The sequence below is a fragment of the Dryas octopetala genome, chromosome 4 (genome assembly GCF_963921425.1).
Source record: "Dryas octopetala chromosome 4, drDryOcto1.1, whole genome shotgun sequence".
Taxonomy (NCBI): domain Eukaryota; kingdom Viridiplantae; phylum Streptophyta; class Magnoliopsida; order Rosales; family Rosaceae; genus Dryas; species Dryas octopetala.
The window spans coordinates 7,983,133-7,996,747 of record NC_141369.1 but is presented as its reverse complement, the minus strand read 5'-3'; the positions used below and the strand labels follow the sequence as shown (position 1 = coordinate 7,996,747).

At 33.9% G+C, this 13,615-nt stretch overlaps 1 protein-coding gene across 2 annotated transcripts; it reads right to left on the bottom strand.

Annotated features, from left to right (window-relative positions):
* Window positions 1-535: 535 nt before the first annotated feature.
* LOC147286474 (putative ubiquitin-conjugating enzyme E2 38) lies at window positions 536-6,325 on the bottom strand. Of its 2 annotated transcripts, none has more exons than XM_086240222.1 (7): window positions 6,197-6,325; window positions 5,973-6,073; window positions 4,202-4,750; window positions 3,837-3,900; window positions 2,604-2,743; window positions 2,209-2,520; window positions 536-1,377 (listed from the first exon to the last, which is right to left on the bottom strand). In XM_086240222.1, exons 2-7 carry the CDS (start codon window positions 6,036-6,038, stop codon window positions 1,120-1,122), a joined length of 1,389 nt encoding a protein of 462 aa, XP_086096348.1. In that variant the 5' UTR covers window positions 6,039-6,073; window positions 6,197-6,325; the 3' UTR covers window positions 536-1,119. The 2 variants fall into 2 exon arrangements, with proteins under 2 accessions (XP_086096348.1, XP_086096349.1); XM_086240223.1 differs by having other exon boundaries at window positions 6,164-6,294.
* Window positions 6,326-13,615: the final 7,290 nt, after the last annotated feature.

Genomic DNA, 13,615 nt, shown 5'->3' with positions numbered 1-13,615 from the left:
CTCAAGTGATGGTTTGTCGGCTTTATATTAGGTTTTAACACTAAGATTTTGGGCAAAAAGTTAAAACCTAACATGCATCATCTACAAACCTCATTCTATACCTAGGAAGGTATAAGATGAACCCATACCCTATACCCTTAAAAAATAAAAATAAAAATAATACCATATTTCTTTAACAAGACAATGGTCAAAAGACTTTATTAAAAAAAAAAAAAAAACCATTAAGTTTTTTTCAAATACGAAACATTAGAAGAACTAAACTCTAATTTTTCCTAATTTTAATAAAATTCACCCATATTATAACACATATTAAATATACCACGTGATAATGCATCAAATATACAAAATAATTTATCGTGACGGTGGTGATGGCCTGGGTGGGGTGGGGGCAGAGACAAGAATATTTTGTTAAGACATAATTACCCCAAGGAATATCCATTTGGGTTATCTTCTTAACAGCATTTACTAAAATACCCTTGGCTTGACAACTTCGGTTATTAATTTAAACAGATATACCAATCAATCAGATACAAAATAAAAAAATAGATATGTGATTAGGACAATTAGACTTTAAGTACCAAATTGGACATAGACAAAGTTTTAAGTACCAAATTTGAAAAAAGCACATAAAATTATTCTGACCAACTTAACAAACCACCTTCTCGGTCCCAGTAGCAGTGCTTCAGCCTAAGATGTGGTTGCGTGAAATACAAATACACTAGATTTTTTATTTTGTCTAAGACACTACTACAGATGGACTCCTCCAAAATACATACCGACTGTCACTGGTCACATAATCTAATTGTTAGGCAAATTGGCATATGCATGCGCATATCCATTTCAGTTAGAGCACTATACGTACTGTGGCAATCAGCCGAGTCCAATTCAAAATCATTCCATCTACCTCAAGCGACTTGCTAATTACTTACATATCTAGATACCTGGAATCCCAAAAGATAAAAAATACTGAAAATGATCCAATCCAGCCAATTGCATAATAGCAGTATATAAAAACACCAAGGAAACAAAAGTATATACCATATGCAGGCCCTAGAAATTTGTTTCGCCATGCCAATGTATCTTTAATTCTTATTATGGCCTTCCGATAATCCCATCAAGTCAGCTAGTTGTTCTTTGGGCTTCAACTCGAAACTGCTCACAGTCTGTTGAACCATTTTTGGTGAAACTCGGAACAAGCATATTTATCATCCTGGCCACAGTCGACTTGAATTCTCTTGAGCCACAATTTACAACTTCATTCTGGGCTGTGTCTCCGATATCAGACCCTACCGAAGCACCCTCAGTATATGCTTTACATGCTGCCAGAATATCATGTGCACGAATGCGAAAGTGACCCAAGACAAAGTCCTCAAAATACTGCAAGAAAATTCATTTAATTAGGTCATCAAATTACAAACATAGGATACAAAAGATAAAAGTTGCCCTCAATCCAAAAGATATAATACCAAACTGTCCAACTCTTCATTTTAGCTAAGCTACTAAATCCACAATAAACAATATAGAAGACTGAGTTATTATCAGATGACAATAGTTAAGCTCATCTCCCAAACCATCGCCATGGTTCAAGAGTACGTGGAGAACACACTAGGGGCTTCAGCTAGTAGCCAATTAAGTTTCAGTCATCAACTCAAACAGGCAGCAATTATAGGCTCTTAATTTGTATTCCTAACAGGCCAAATATAACCATAGCACAGAGTTTTTCAGCAAGCACACATCATGGCATGGATAATACACTTAGATACTAGAATACTTTTATTACCAAAATTGTTAAACTTCTGCTTCAGACCTTAGAATCCCACAATTCTCAAAGGGGTATATAAATTCAATTCATTCCCTGTTGAAACTCCCAACCATATATAACACAACATATCTCCTAATTAAGGTCAGCAGGTGGAATGAGTGACTTTCAGCCGTGCAAGCTCTAACATCATTTTGATGCTATTTTTTCAAGTTATAAGTTCTGTTCAACCTTAACAAAACTATGTAAAATTACAAAATGTATTGACATAATAAGATTGTACTACAGAAAAATATAGTGAATTCACTATTGTGCTAAACAACTCGAACTTCAATAGAGACAAAGGTCTTCATTTTAGTAAATCAATCCTCCAGCAAGAAAAGACATAAAATGTTGATCAAATAGAAGATCACAGTAAATTCTAACACAAATGGTGGCTGGAATCATACCTTAGGTGGCCTCCTTAGCGTATACATCATCGTCTTTAGAGATAAAATAAAGGCATTCTCATTGTAGCTCTTGGATTCTTTTTTCCCTTCTTCTCCAGTATACGTTGACTCATACCCAGGCTCATTAAAGAAGGGCTCTGCATTCAGAATAAGAGCTTGTATAGAAACCAAAACTTGTAGCATTGTTGATTTTCCTGGGATCCAATTTTCGTTTTGTTTACCACTCCAAGTTCCTAAAAGACTGAGACAAACTTTCCCACATTCATACAAATTTGGATTTAGTCGAAGACCACCTGAATAGTAGTACACCATCTGACAGAAAAAATTACAAAATCAATTACATACAATAGATCATATATACAATAAAAGTAAAGACAATGGTACCAAATACATACCGGTGGTGACTTGGGATAGTTAGTAGGGAAGAGACAATCAAAGACAAAAACGCCATCATGGTAGGGAGTTCCCGGAGGTCCTACAATGACTGCCCTCAGAAGTTCCATTCTTGCTTCATAAACCCTGACAAATATAGTGTCTGCAGAAGGAAAATTAAAATGAGAGAGGAAGAGAGGAAACCTAATAAACTAGTGCCATGAGATGACCAGAAATGAACTGATTTCCCAAAATAGGTGAAGTTTGAAATGGGGAAATGGGGATATTAAAGAAACAGACAACCTCCAACACACACACACACAAAAAAAAAAAAAGTCATTCCAACACTGTTATACTTAAATAATAGAAAATACTATTCCCTTTCTTGCAGGTCCTATTTGAGAAGGTTACTTGATGATCCAGATGATCCAAATTTTCATCCTTATGAGAACATTTGGAAAGTCAAGGTACCTACAAAGTTGAGTTTAGTATGGCTGGTGTCAGTCAGATGGATTAACTCATGTGAGACAGATCACAGAGGAGAAGACCAAAAGCTTCTTTGTCTCCTCAATTGTGTGTATGTGCAAGGGCAGCAGTTTAAGTGTTGATCATTTGTTTCTCAACTGCCCTCTGACTTTAAATTTGTGGTTTAGATTGTGGAGAGTGGGGATGTGAACTGGGTAGTTACAAGGGGCTATGCTGCACTTCTTTGTGACAAACAAAAGTTATTTGGGTGGGCAAAAAGACGAAAGTTTTGAGAGGATGCAATATGTTAGCTCTTTTTTAGGTGTTAAGGTGGGAAAGAAATAAACAAATATTTGAGGATTATTCGGGGGTTGATGAGGAGGTTCTTCAGGATAAGATCAGATCTTGGTCATCTCCTTGGGCTTCAGTTTCAAATCGAGTTCACAAATATTTCGTTTTCAGCTATACTTCTTGATTGGAGAGCATCTGTAGCTTAGCTTGTTTTATGTTTCTTCTGATGTCTTAAGAGTATCGTATTGAGTTTTATAAGATAGGGTTTCTTTAGTTTGCTGCCTATCCGTTGTAGTACTTGTCCACCTTTTTTGTACTGTTTTAATGGCATTAATAAACTTTTCTTTCTTATCAAAAGAAAGAAAAAAAAAAAAAAAAAGGTGCTTAAATTTTGATTCTATACAAAATCAATCATAATATATCTCCAAACCATATATCACACCATTCCTATCAATATAATAGCAGCATGGTGAATCATTATACATAGTAGTAGAACTCACCTGGTAAGTCCTTCTCCAAAATTTTCCACTCTTCCTGAATTCTCTTTGCCCATTGCTTGGGTGGCTACAAAGAAACAGAGCAAAGATTAGTTAAAATTTCACACACGCAAACAAGGCACTGTATCATGGTATCTCCCCCCCTCCCCCACCCATGGGAAAGGGCTACCCCATTTAGGGGTGGATGTCTATATACATGGATGTGTGTGCACTCATGCATGTGCATGTATATGTGAACAAGCATAAACAACCAGACCAGGCAGATAGAGATAAAGACAGATATGCACACATCCACAGATGCACATGCTCACGCATATCTGTTTGGGAGGGGGTAGGTGTGAAGCACAATGCCAAGTAATAAAAGTCACCTGCTCATCTGAAAATCCCATGCGGCTATAGTGATGATCCGAGAAATCCTCCACGATATCAAATTGCTTAAACTGTTCAAATTTTTGCATGAGATTGTCTTCATTGCTGTCTTCCAGTTTCATACTAGAACTTGAGTCAGAAGGAAAAGCTGAACTGCATGTCGCATGTGTGTTCCTCGAACTAGCTTCAAGTGGTTTATCTGAAACGGGTAACGTCTTAGCAGATGGTATGCTTTCACTTGGTGATGGATCATTCAACCAGGGAAGTGAAGCTTCTACCCCAGGAGGCAAATCCACATTATCAAATTGAGATTCCAGAGTCATATAATCGTCATCATACAAAAAGTCATCCTCGTCATAATCAGATTGATCTTCATCATCACCATCATCTCCAACGTTCACTTCATCATCATCATCATCATTATAAGAATTGGAGCTTTCGACAACATTTGAATTGATTGATCCTGATGTTGAACTCTTGAGAGCATCAACACTTTCTATTGATGCTGCTACACTACCAGAGTTCCCAGGGTCACTGGCCAAAGCACCCTACAGAAAGAAGAACCAAATTAAAACAGGGCAACAGCACTTGAGGGGTTAAACAAGGGGACCTATCATCTAGTATACAATTACAACCATCTGAACTCAAATTGATATTTGTTAAAAGACAACCTCTATAGGAGGAAAAAAAAAGATTTGGAGTCGCTGAAATCTTAAAATATATCATTTTACATGGTCATATATAGATGAGAATTTCTTTTTTCTTTTTGTTCTCTGTTGCATGTGTGGATTTGAGTTTTCATAATTGAAAACAATAGTACAATACAAATGCTAAAATTTAGGCTATTAACTAAAGGGATTAGTGGTTGCTAAAAACTGTTTGTTTTTTAACTTTTAATTGGGTGATCAAACCCACACCAAAACAAAAAACGAAAAAAAAAAAAAAAGAATTGGGTGATCAAACAGAGAAATCAGTAGTGAAGAACAGACAAACCAGTAGTGAAGAAGGATAAAAGACTTTTCATTTTACTTACTAATCAAACAGCAAAACCTCCACTTTCCCAGAAACCTCTAAGAAAATATATTCATATATATAGAGTGCTCTAGAGCTAGCCAGTTAGTAAGATAATATAACGCTAACTATCATTTTGAGCCCACTACACAATGTAATTTCATGATCTGATCTGTTTATTTTTTAGGCTCTCATTCAAAGATCATCCTTAGAAAAAAGTAACAAAATTGGAAATCGTTTAGCTAACTATTAGTAAGCTAATTGTGCTCATGTAAATGGACGAACACAAGTTTTTCAATAAAAAATGAAATGTTTGTAATGATAATCAAATAACTAAATGATTTCTGATTTGGTTGATTTTTTGCAAGGTTAATTTTTGAATGGAGACCGAAAATATGAATGGTTTGGATTATGAGATTACATTGTGTAGTGGGCCCAAAATGGTGGTTAGTATTGTATTATTTTACTAACTAGTTAGCTCTAGAGCATTTTTGTATATATATATATATATATATTGGCAAACATGAACAGAAAAAGAAAATTGCGTGTCAATCATCCAATGAGATTTGAAGGACAACCCATAACTTTTTGGAAGGTTATGGCAGACCCACGAATAAAAAACATCAAAGGACCCAAAATTACCGAAGCCCCTCACAATCAAGGTATGAACGGAAAATTTAGTACAAACCCAGAAAATAATGGGCCAAAAGTGACCCAAAAAGTCAATTGCTTTTTAATTAAATTAAATAAAAAAAATACCTGATTCTGTTTGAGCTTCTTGGACATGGAGGCTTGGAGGGCTTCTTCAGAAGCGGAATAGGCCATGTCAAGATCCACAACAACGAGAACGAAACCGATCCCTAGAAAACAAATTATAGACCAAACATAAAAGACAGAAAGAGAGAAACAAAGTGTACTGTACGGACTATTTCTATCAAGAAAATTCATACGCAGAAAAGCAGAACCGAAAGTCTCGATCAAACCTTGCAGGGCTGTAAATTCCTTGTTGTATAAGAGAGAGAGAGAGTTGTAGAGTCAGAGTGACAACTTCTCCTACTCCCAGTTGGATATTGGATTAGAGGAGAGAGAGAGCGTTCGCGCCTTATTAGGTAGGTTAGCTATCGTACGCGGAAAGGTCAGGGGACGAGGTATACGATGTGGTGAAAGATAAGCAATGTATTGCACGTGGCGACTTATTAATGGTATAGGGAGTATTGTCTCCTACGTGGCCAATGAAAAGTGAGCACTGTAAGCCTTAAAGTGAAACTGACTGGGTGATTATTACGAGCCTATTTTATCCACAGTGCATTTACAAGAGAAATTTTTGAGTAAGGTTGCCTAAATACGAGTATAGTACAATCAACTCTCCTAAACTAGCTAATCTCATAATTTAACTAAGTTTTTTATTTTAGTAAACTATTTAAAACCTTCTATTTTGAGCTTGATTATTTATAAACCTCCACCTTTAATAAAACTATTTCCCAACCCACTATTAGACACTTAATCTCTTCCAAAACCCCCCAGTCAACTAATAGTTTGACCCATATTTTTTTAATATTCCAGTTTTACCCTTTTTTAATCTCTCCCATTTTTTAAAATATCTGATTATAACACAAATCATATTCAATGAGACTCACTCACAAATCAGACTGACTCTCTCTCTCTCCGCGTGGCTGTCGACAGCTCGTGCTCCGTCGTACGGCGATGTTTGTCGACGAGATCGGTCCCGATCTTCTCGTCTTTTCTCCTTCTTCCTCCCCCTATATTCCACTCGCCATGAAAGCCAACATTGACGTCGGATCGGGTCTAGGCAGACCCAAGCTCACCGGCGATCTGTCGATTTCGGCGACGACAAGGTGCCGGACCGCCATGGATGGCTTCCTCTCGTCGTCCCGAGTCCACTAGTGCCATCAAAAGATCTAGATGACCCCTAGGCCCGCCGTTCGAAGGAGAGAAGCCGGCGACACCCTCGTCGGCGATGTCTATTTTCTGGCAACCATTTTCGTCGAGTAAAGTACTCATCTTCTTCTCCTCATTGTGCTCTTTAGTTCTATGTGTTTGGATTGGTCCAATTGTTAATGAATCAAAAAACCCCTATCTCAGTGAACAATAGAGCTCGGCATGACATTTAACATGCGATACTTTTTATTTTATTGATCTGGTTTTTTTATCTCTGATTCAATGATCATGCTTGCTGGTTTTTTTCATCTTATTGTTGCATGCAGGATGATTTGTCATCTTGTTGAGAATTCATAAATGGATGAGACCATGAAGCAATTCCAGAAGAGCTTAATTGAGCTCGAGACTGAAGCTGATCATCTCTTTCTAGCTCGTCTGCTGGTAATTCATTCCTCAAGATCCTTTCTTAGAAACATGTCATTACTTAGTATCTTCTTTACACATCTAACATCATTAATTTGGATTGATAAGTAAATCTATTTAAGATTTTTGTTCAATTTTTTTCTCTCTGACTTAATCCTTGTGTGTAATTTGGATTTGAGCTCAGAAATGGTTTTAAAGATTAATTTCCATTATTATTTAAATTATTAGTTGATGTTCAGAAAAACAGTAGTTGAATAGGGAACTTTAAGCCTACATTTATTGATTAAACAGTTTCAGTTCGTGAAACATTAGTTTTAAATGAATTTTGAATGAAATTATGGTTCTGAAATATGATAAATCAAATTTGCAAGTAGAAACAGATCGAGGCAGTGGTGACTGTCGTGTAGTCGTCGCGCGTGAGGTGATCGGACAACGTTGTCTAGGGTTTCAGTTTCACTAAATTCAATTTCACTGAATTCAGTTTCAGTGCATTCAGTGAACGAAATTGAATTTAATGAATGCAATGAAACTGAATTCACTGAAATTGAATTCAGACTGAAACTGAATTTAGTCTATAGTGAAACACTGAATTGATATAATTGTTATTTTTTGTCAAGTAAAGGTGTAATTATTATTTTTTTGTCATAAAAATAATGGTGTAATTATTTTTTTATTCTAGACTCCTCTTCTTGATTTTGGCTAAAAAGTGTGACTTCGAATTGCAAGTAAGAAGCAGGGGAAGTAATTGTCCGATAGGCTCCGTTTGAGTAATCAGTTAGAGAACACGAAGTAGTTGTTTGATAGGCTCACATCGATAGCTTGCTGTGTTGGCAACTTCTCTCATCTTAATGGCTTGTTGTATTGTTGTTTTTTTTTTTATAAGGTTTTTGTGTTCTTTTTAGTGAAACTGAATTCAGTAAAGGTGTAACTGTTTTAGTGAAGTGTAATTGTTTTTTAATTAAGGTGTAATTTCATTTTAGTCAATGTAATTGTTTCATCACTTAATTCAGTTTCAGTGTAACTGAATTCTTGAAATTTAGTTTTAGTGTAATGAAATTCAATTTCAGTGTTTGATTTTAGTTTTAACGAAATATTGAGTTTTAGAAAAAACTTCAATTCCAGAAAAAAAAAAAAAAAAAAAAAAAAAAGAACAGTTTCACAAAAATTCAGTTATAGTGATGTCAGCATGCGTCAGCACGTGTTAGCATGTGTCAACGCGCGTCAGCATGCGTCAGCGCACGTCAGAAGGGTAATTTAGGATTATAAGTTATAAGGGGGTTTTGAAAGAGTTTCTAGATGGGTAGGAGTTTAGGCAAATTTTTTAGGTGATTAGCGGGTTTAAAATTACGGACTATTTTTATTTTAATGTGTTATGTGCCTATTATAAGATTCAATGATCTACAATAATTTAAGAATTTATTTTTCATTTCGGCCTCATTTGGGATTGAGGTGGAAGACTCAAAAACTATTGTGGATGACAATTTTCAATTATTTACAACAACTTTGATGTTTGGTAAAAAAATTAAAAACTTCTTTTCCCCACAATTTTCAACTCCCCACAACAAAAACAGAAAGCAGGTTTCTACATGCTTTTGAAAACTGCAGTGAATCACATCAATAATTTTTAGTAATTATACACAGCCATAATACTTTTACATTAAACACTTTGATACTGTTTTTTGCACTCACAGCACTTTTGAAAACATAGTTTACCAAACACTCAATTGCTTTACTTTACAGCTGACTTTACTTTACAGATGTTTTACTTTACAGCTGTTTTTCCTTACGGCAATACCAAACTGACCCTTAAATTGTGAAATGTAAACCTTTAACTTACAAAATAAATAAACGAAAATGTAGACTTTTTTTCCTGATGAATTTGTCTCCTACACACTACACAGAACCTTTGGCTATCATGGACAAAATAAAAAATAGGCTCAATTACGAAATGCACCACCAACTACAATTTCAAATACATCCACCAACTATAAGGAATGTGGCTATACTAAGTTTCAAACTACCGACCACCAAATTGAAACTCAAGTGCTCCACCACCTGAACTAACTTCACTTCTTGTTCATTTAGTAACATATAATATATTTATAAGATTTCACCTACTTTACTCCAGCAAATATAAGTATTTTTCTACCTAACCCTGGTCACTAGATTTTTCATTTCACACTTTCCCGGCCGCCATCTTCCTCTCAAATGCTCTCACAATTTCTGCATCCTCATTTTTTTTAATATTTTGTTTCATCTATAGCATATCTTTTTTTTTTTTTTTGTCAATCATCTATAACAAGATTATTCTTGCTGGAGTACTTAAATTGGCCAATCATCTATACTTATATTTTGGCCAATCATTTATATTTTGACAAGGATTAAGTAGAAAATTACTTATATTTGCTAGAATAAAGTAAGTGAAACCTTATAAATATATTATATGTCACTAAATAAGTAAGAAGTTAAGGCAGTTCAGGTGATGGAGCACTTGAGTTTCAACTTGGTGGTTAGCAATTCAAAATTCGGTGTAGCAACATTTCTTATTTTTTTTATTGACCCCTACCGTATACCATGTCAACAACAAATGCCATGTCAACATTGTTCACATGGCACTTAACAATTTTTTGGATGGAAATTTTAACAAAACTGCTAATTTGTAGGTTTTTGATAGTTGGTAGATGTATTTGAAATGTTTTATAGTTAATGTACTAATTTGAAATACCCCTATAGTTGATGGGTGCATTTTGTAATTGAACCTTAAAAATATCACGTCATTGCTGCCAGAGCTAACGACTTGCTCAAGTTCACTCCATGAATTTGTTGCTCAAATTTGTCTCGACATGGTAATTTGGATTGGTTCTGAAAGCATAGTCTCTCTCTCTCTCTCTCTCTCTCTCTCTCTCTCATCTATGTTTGACTTATAACAAACAGAAAATCTGCTTTTTGCAATCATGTTAAATTCCTTGGGTTCAAATTGGTGTCCAATGGCCCAACCTCTTCAAAATTCTCAATCCCAATTCCTGAAGCCCCCTAGTTTTGTGAAAAAAAATGAATGCATAAATGAAAAAGAATAAAAATTATATCTGCGTTTTCATATGCAGCATAAAATTTTCACAACCAGATGTTCTATAACAAAATGGTACAATTAAGTTTCTGGGTTATTCACATTCATTATTCTCAATCCCAATTCCTAAAGCTCCCTAGTTTTGTGGAAAAAAATGAAAAAGAATAAAAATTATATCTGCGTTTTTATATATGCTGCATAAAATTTTCACAACCAGATATTCTATAACAAAATGGTACAATTAAGTTTCTGGGTTATTCACATTCATTATTCTCAATCCCAATTCTTGAAGCTCCCTAGTTTTGTGGAAAAAAATGAATGAATAAATGAAAAAGAATAAAAATTATATCTGCGTTTTTATATATGCTGCATAAAATTTTCACAACCAGATGTTCTATAACAAAATGGTACAATTAAGTTTCTGGGTTATTCACATTCATTGATTTGATATCATTTTTTAGCAGATTCAGTGGCGTAACTTTGTGGATGCAACCAATTCATGGAGTGAACCTGAGCAAGTCGTTAGCTTTGGCAGCAATGGCATGGTATTATGTTCTCTCATGTTTTCGTTTATTTATTTATTTATTTATTTTTAAGTTAAAAGGTTTATATTTAAAAATTTAAATGAAAAACAAATTCCTAAATTATTGTAGACCATAGAATCTTATAATAGACACATGATACTTTAAAATAAAAAACTTAACTAGGTTAAGAGATTATCTAGCTTAGGAGAGGATCCGGATCCCGATCATCCTATGTTCTAGCGACAAATGTATTATTTATAGGGAGACTTCTATTTAGGTCCTTTAGTTTTATAATATATTGAATAAAGGCATATGGCTTTTTAAATTCTAACTAAAGTCCAATAATATTGTAACCATTCCATGTTACACAATATTGGTCCATCATTTTCTATATTTTTCACACATACCAGACGCCGAGCGGTCGGCTGCCATTTTCGATTCATCTGCAGTGCATTTTTACTTCTTTGTCAAGCCTTGATTTTTCGGCTTTATATTATGTTTTAACTATGAGGTTAACCCGTACCCTATACCCTCAAAAAAAAAATGACATATTTCTTTGACAAGGCAATGATCAAAGAGCTTTATTTAGAAAAAATAAGGGCTTTATTTGGAAAAAAAAAAAGTCATAAGATTTTTTTTCCAAATAAGAAATGTTAGAAGAACTAAACTGTAATTTTCCTTATTTATATATGATAGCGCATCATACATGTGGCACCCTACTGAAGAAACTCTCATGCATACCCAATTGTATATAGGATTTGGAATCTCATCTTGATGTTGCTTATTTCAATCGTAATCATGTAATGTAAATCTAAAGAACTCCATCCACATTCAAAATATGTTACAAATCAATGTCATCTTTTGCTTCATACCATTGGATAATAAATAGGATTCAAAAATATATTTCATGTTTGTGCCATAATTTTGCACCCCGGTTCACTTTTTATTGTTACGTTGTGAGTGATTTTAATGAAATTTTATAAAAGATATAAAAAATAAGAAAAAAATTTGTGTGTAACGTAACACCACGTGGTTTATTGATGTGGTGTTACTAATCCACTTAAATTGTAACATGTGTCCTATTTTTAAGAGCATTGTTTAGGGTTTAAGATTTTATATATTAATGATATATAATTTAAGTGAATTAGTAATACCACATTAGCATCCACATCAGCATCTCACGTGGTATTACGGTCACACAAATTAATTTCTCACAACATAGAATGATTAATTTGATCAATGATAATTATTTTAGTGATATCATTATAATATCTGAAATTAGTAATACCACATCAGAATCTCACGTGGTATTACGGTCACACAAATTAATTTCTCACAACATAGAATGATTAATTTGATCAATGATAATTATTTTAGTGATATCATTATAATATCTGAAATTTTATTATATATTATTTGCAGTAAATGATAAAGATGTCCACTTTGGAATTTACTTTGAAAATGATCTACTTGTTGAAAAGATCCAATTACTTTCTTTAAAATGTTAAATCGGCCCACATTTTAAATTATTGGATGTGTTTTACAGAGCTGAGGACTCGACTTTTTTTCCCAACAAATTACAACTTGCACCTTTCAGGTTTGACTTGATTCATAAGTTGGTTCTTATGTTTTCAATTTGGGTCTGTTAGATTGTAAGGTTCAACAACTAAAATTATTGGTCTAAAGGACAACCAGCAGTTAACTTGAAGGCCAAAATTCAAATAAGGGTCAGCCCAGTGCATCTGTAAAAATATAATAAGTGCATCTGTGCAAAAAAGCCAGTACATATGTAAATATACAACAAGTGCATCTGCAAAATCAGTGCATCTGTAAAAATACAACAAGTCCATTTGTAAAAAAAATTAGAAATTGTCATTTACACCAACTTATTAAGTTAAATTCTTTTGCATAAAGTTTATTAGTGGTTTGGTACTATGATATAATTTACTACTTCAATTTTTTCATATATAATTTTTGAAATTTATGCCTATATGGACCCTTCGTTTGTTTGACTGTCAATCAATTGTTAAGTGATGATGTGGCAATACTAGGGGCCTTTTTTTGTGCTTTATCTAGAAGGACAAAAAAAGTAATTTCACAAACCATAAGGATAACTTGTTGCAATATTAAGCTTGTGGCAAACATTATCGCCGAGCATTCGGCATTGCATCTGCAAAATTTACTACATTTGTAGTTATAACATTGCAACTACATAATATATTCTCAATAAAAAAAAAAACCCTTATTTTAAATCTTCAACCAATAAATTCTTAAATACAATATAAAAAAACATAATCAACCCCATAAATTAAGATAAAATATACAATAAAATAAAACGTCGAGCAGTAAATGCATATTCAACTTAAACTACATATGCAGATACAGCTACCAAAAGCTCGAAGATCTATTTTACATTGACAAACGTGCTTAACGACACAAATTGTCCTTTATCTTAGTTATGATATTAGTTGTATTTATGATTAATATCT

Bases quoted from the DNA above. Each gene is read 5' to 3' on its own strand.
- LOC147286474 (XM_086240222.1), bottom strand. From the start codon at position 6,038: ATGGCCTATTCCGCTTCTGAAGAAGCCCTCCAAGCCTCCATGTCCAAG. The intron at 3,901-4,201 runs GTGACTTTTATT...GTTTCTTTGTAG, and splicing joins TGGGATTTTCAGATGAGCAG to CCACCCAAGCAATGGGCAAA. The intron at 1,378-2,208 runs GTATGATTCCAG...ATTTTCTTGCAG, and splicing joins CGCTAAGGAGGCCACCTAAG to TATTTTGAGGACTTTGTCTT.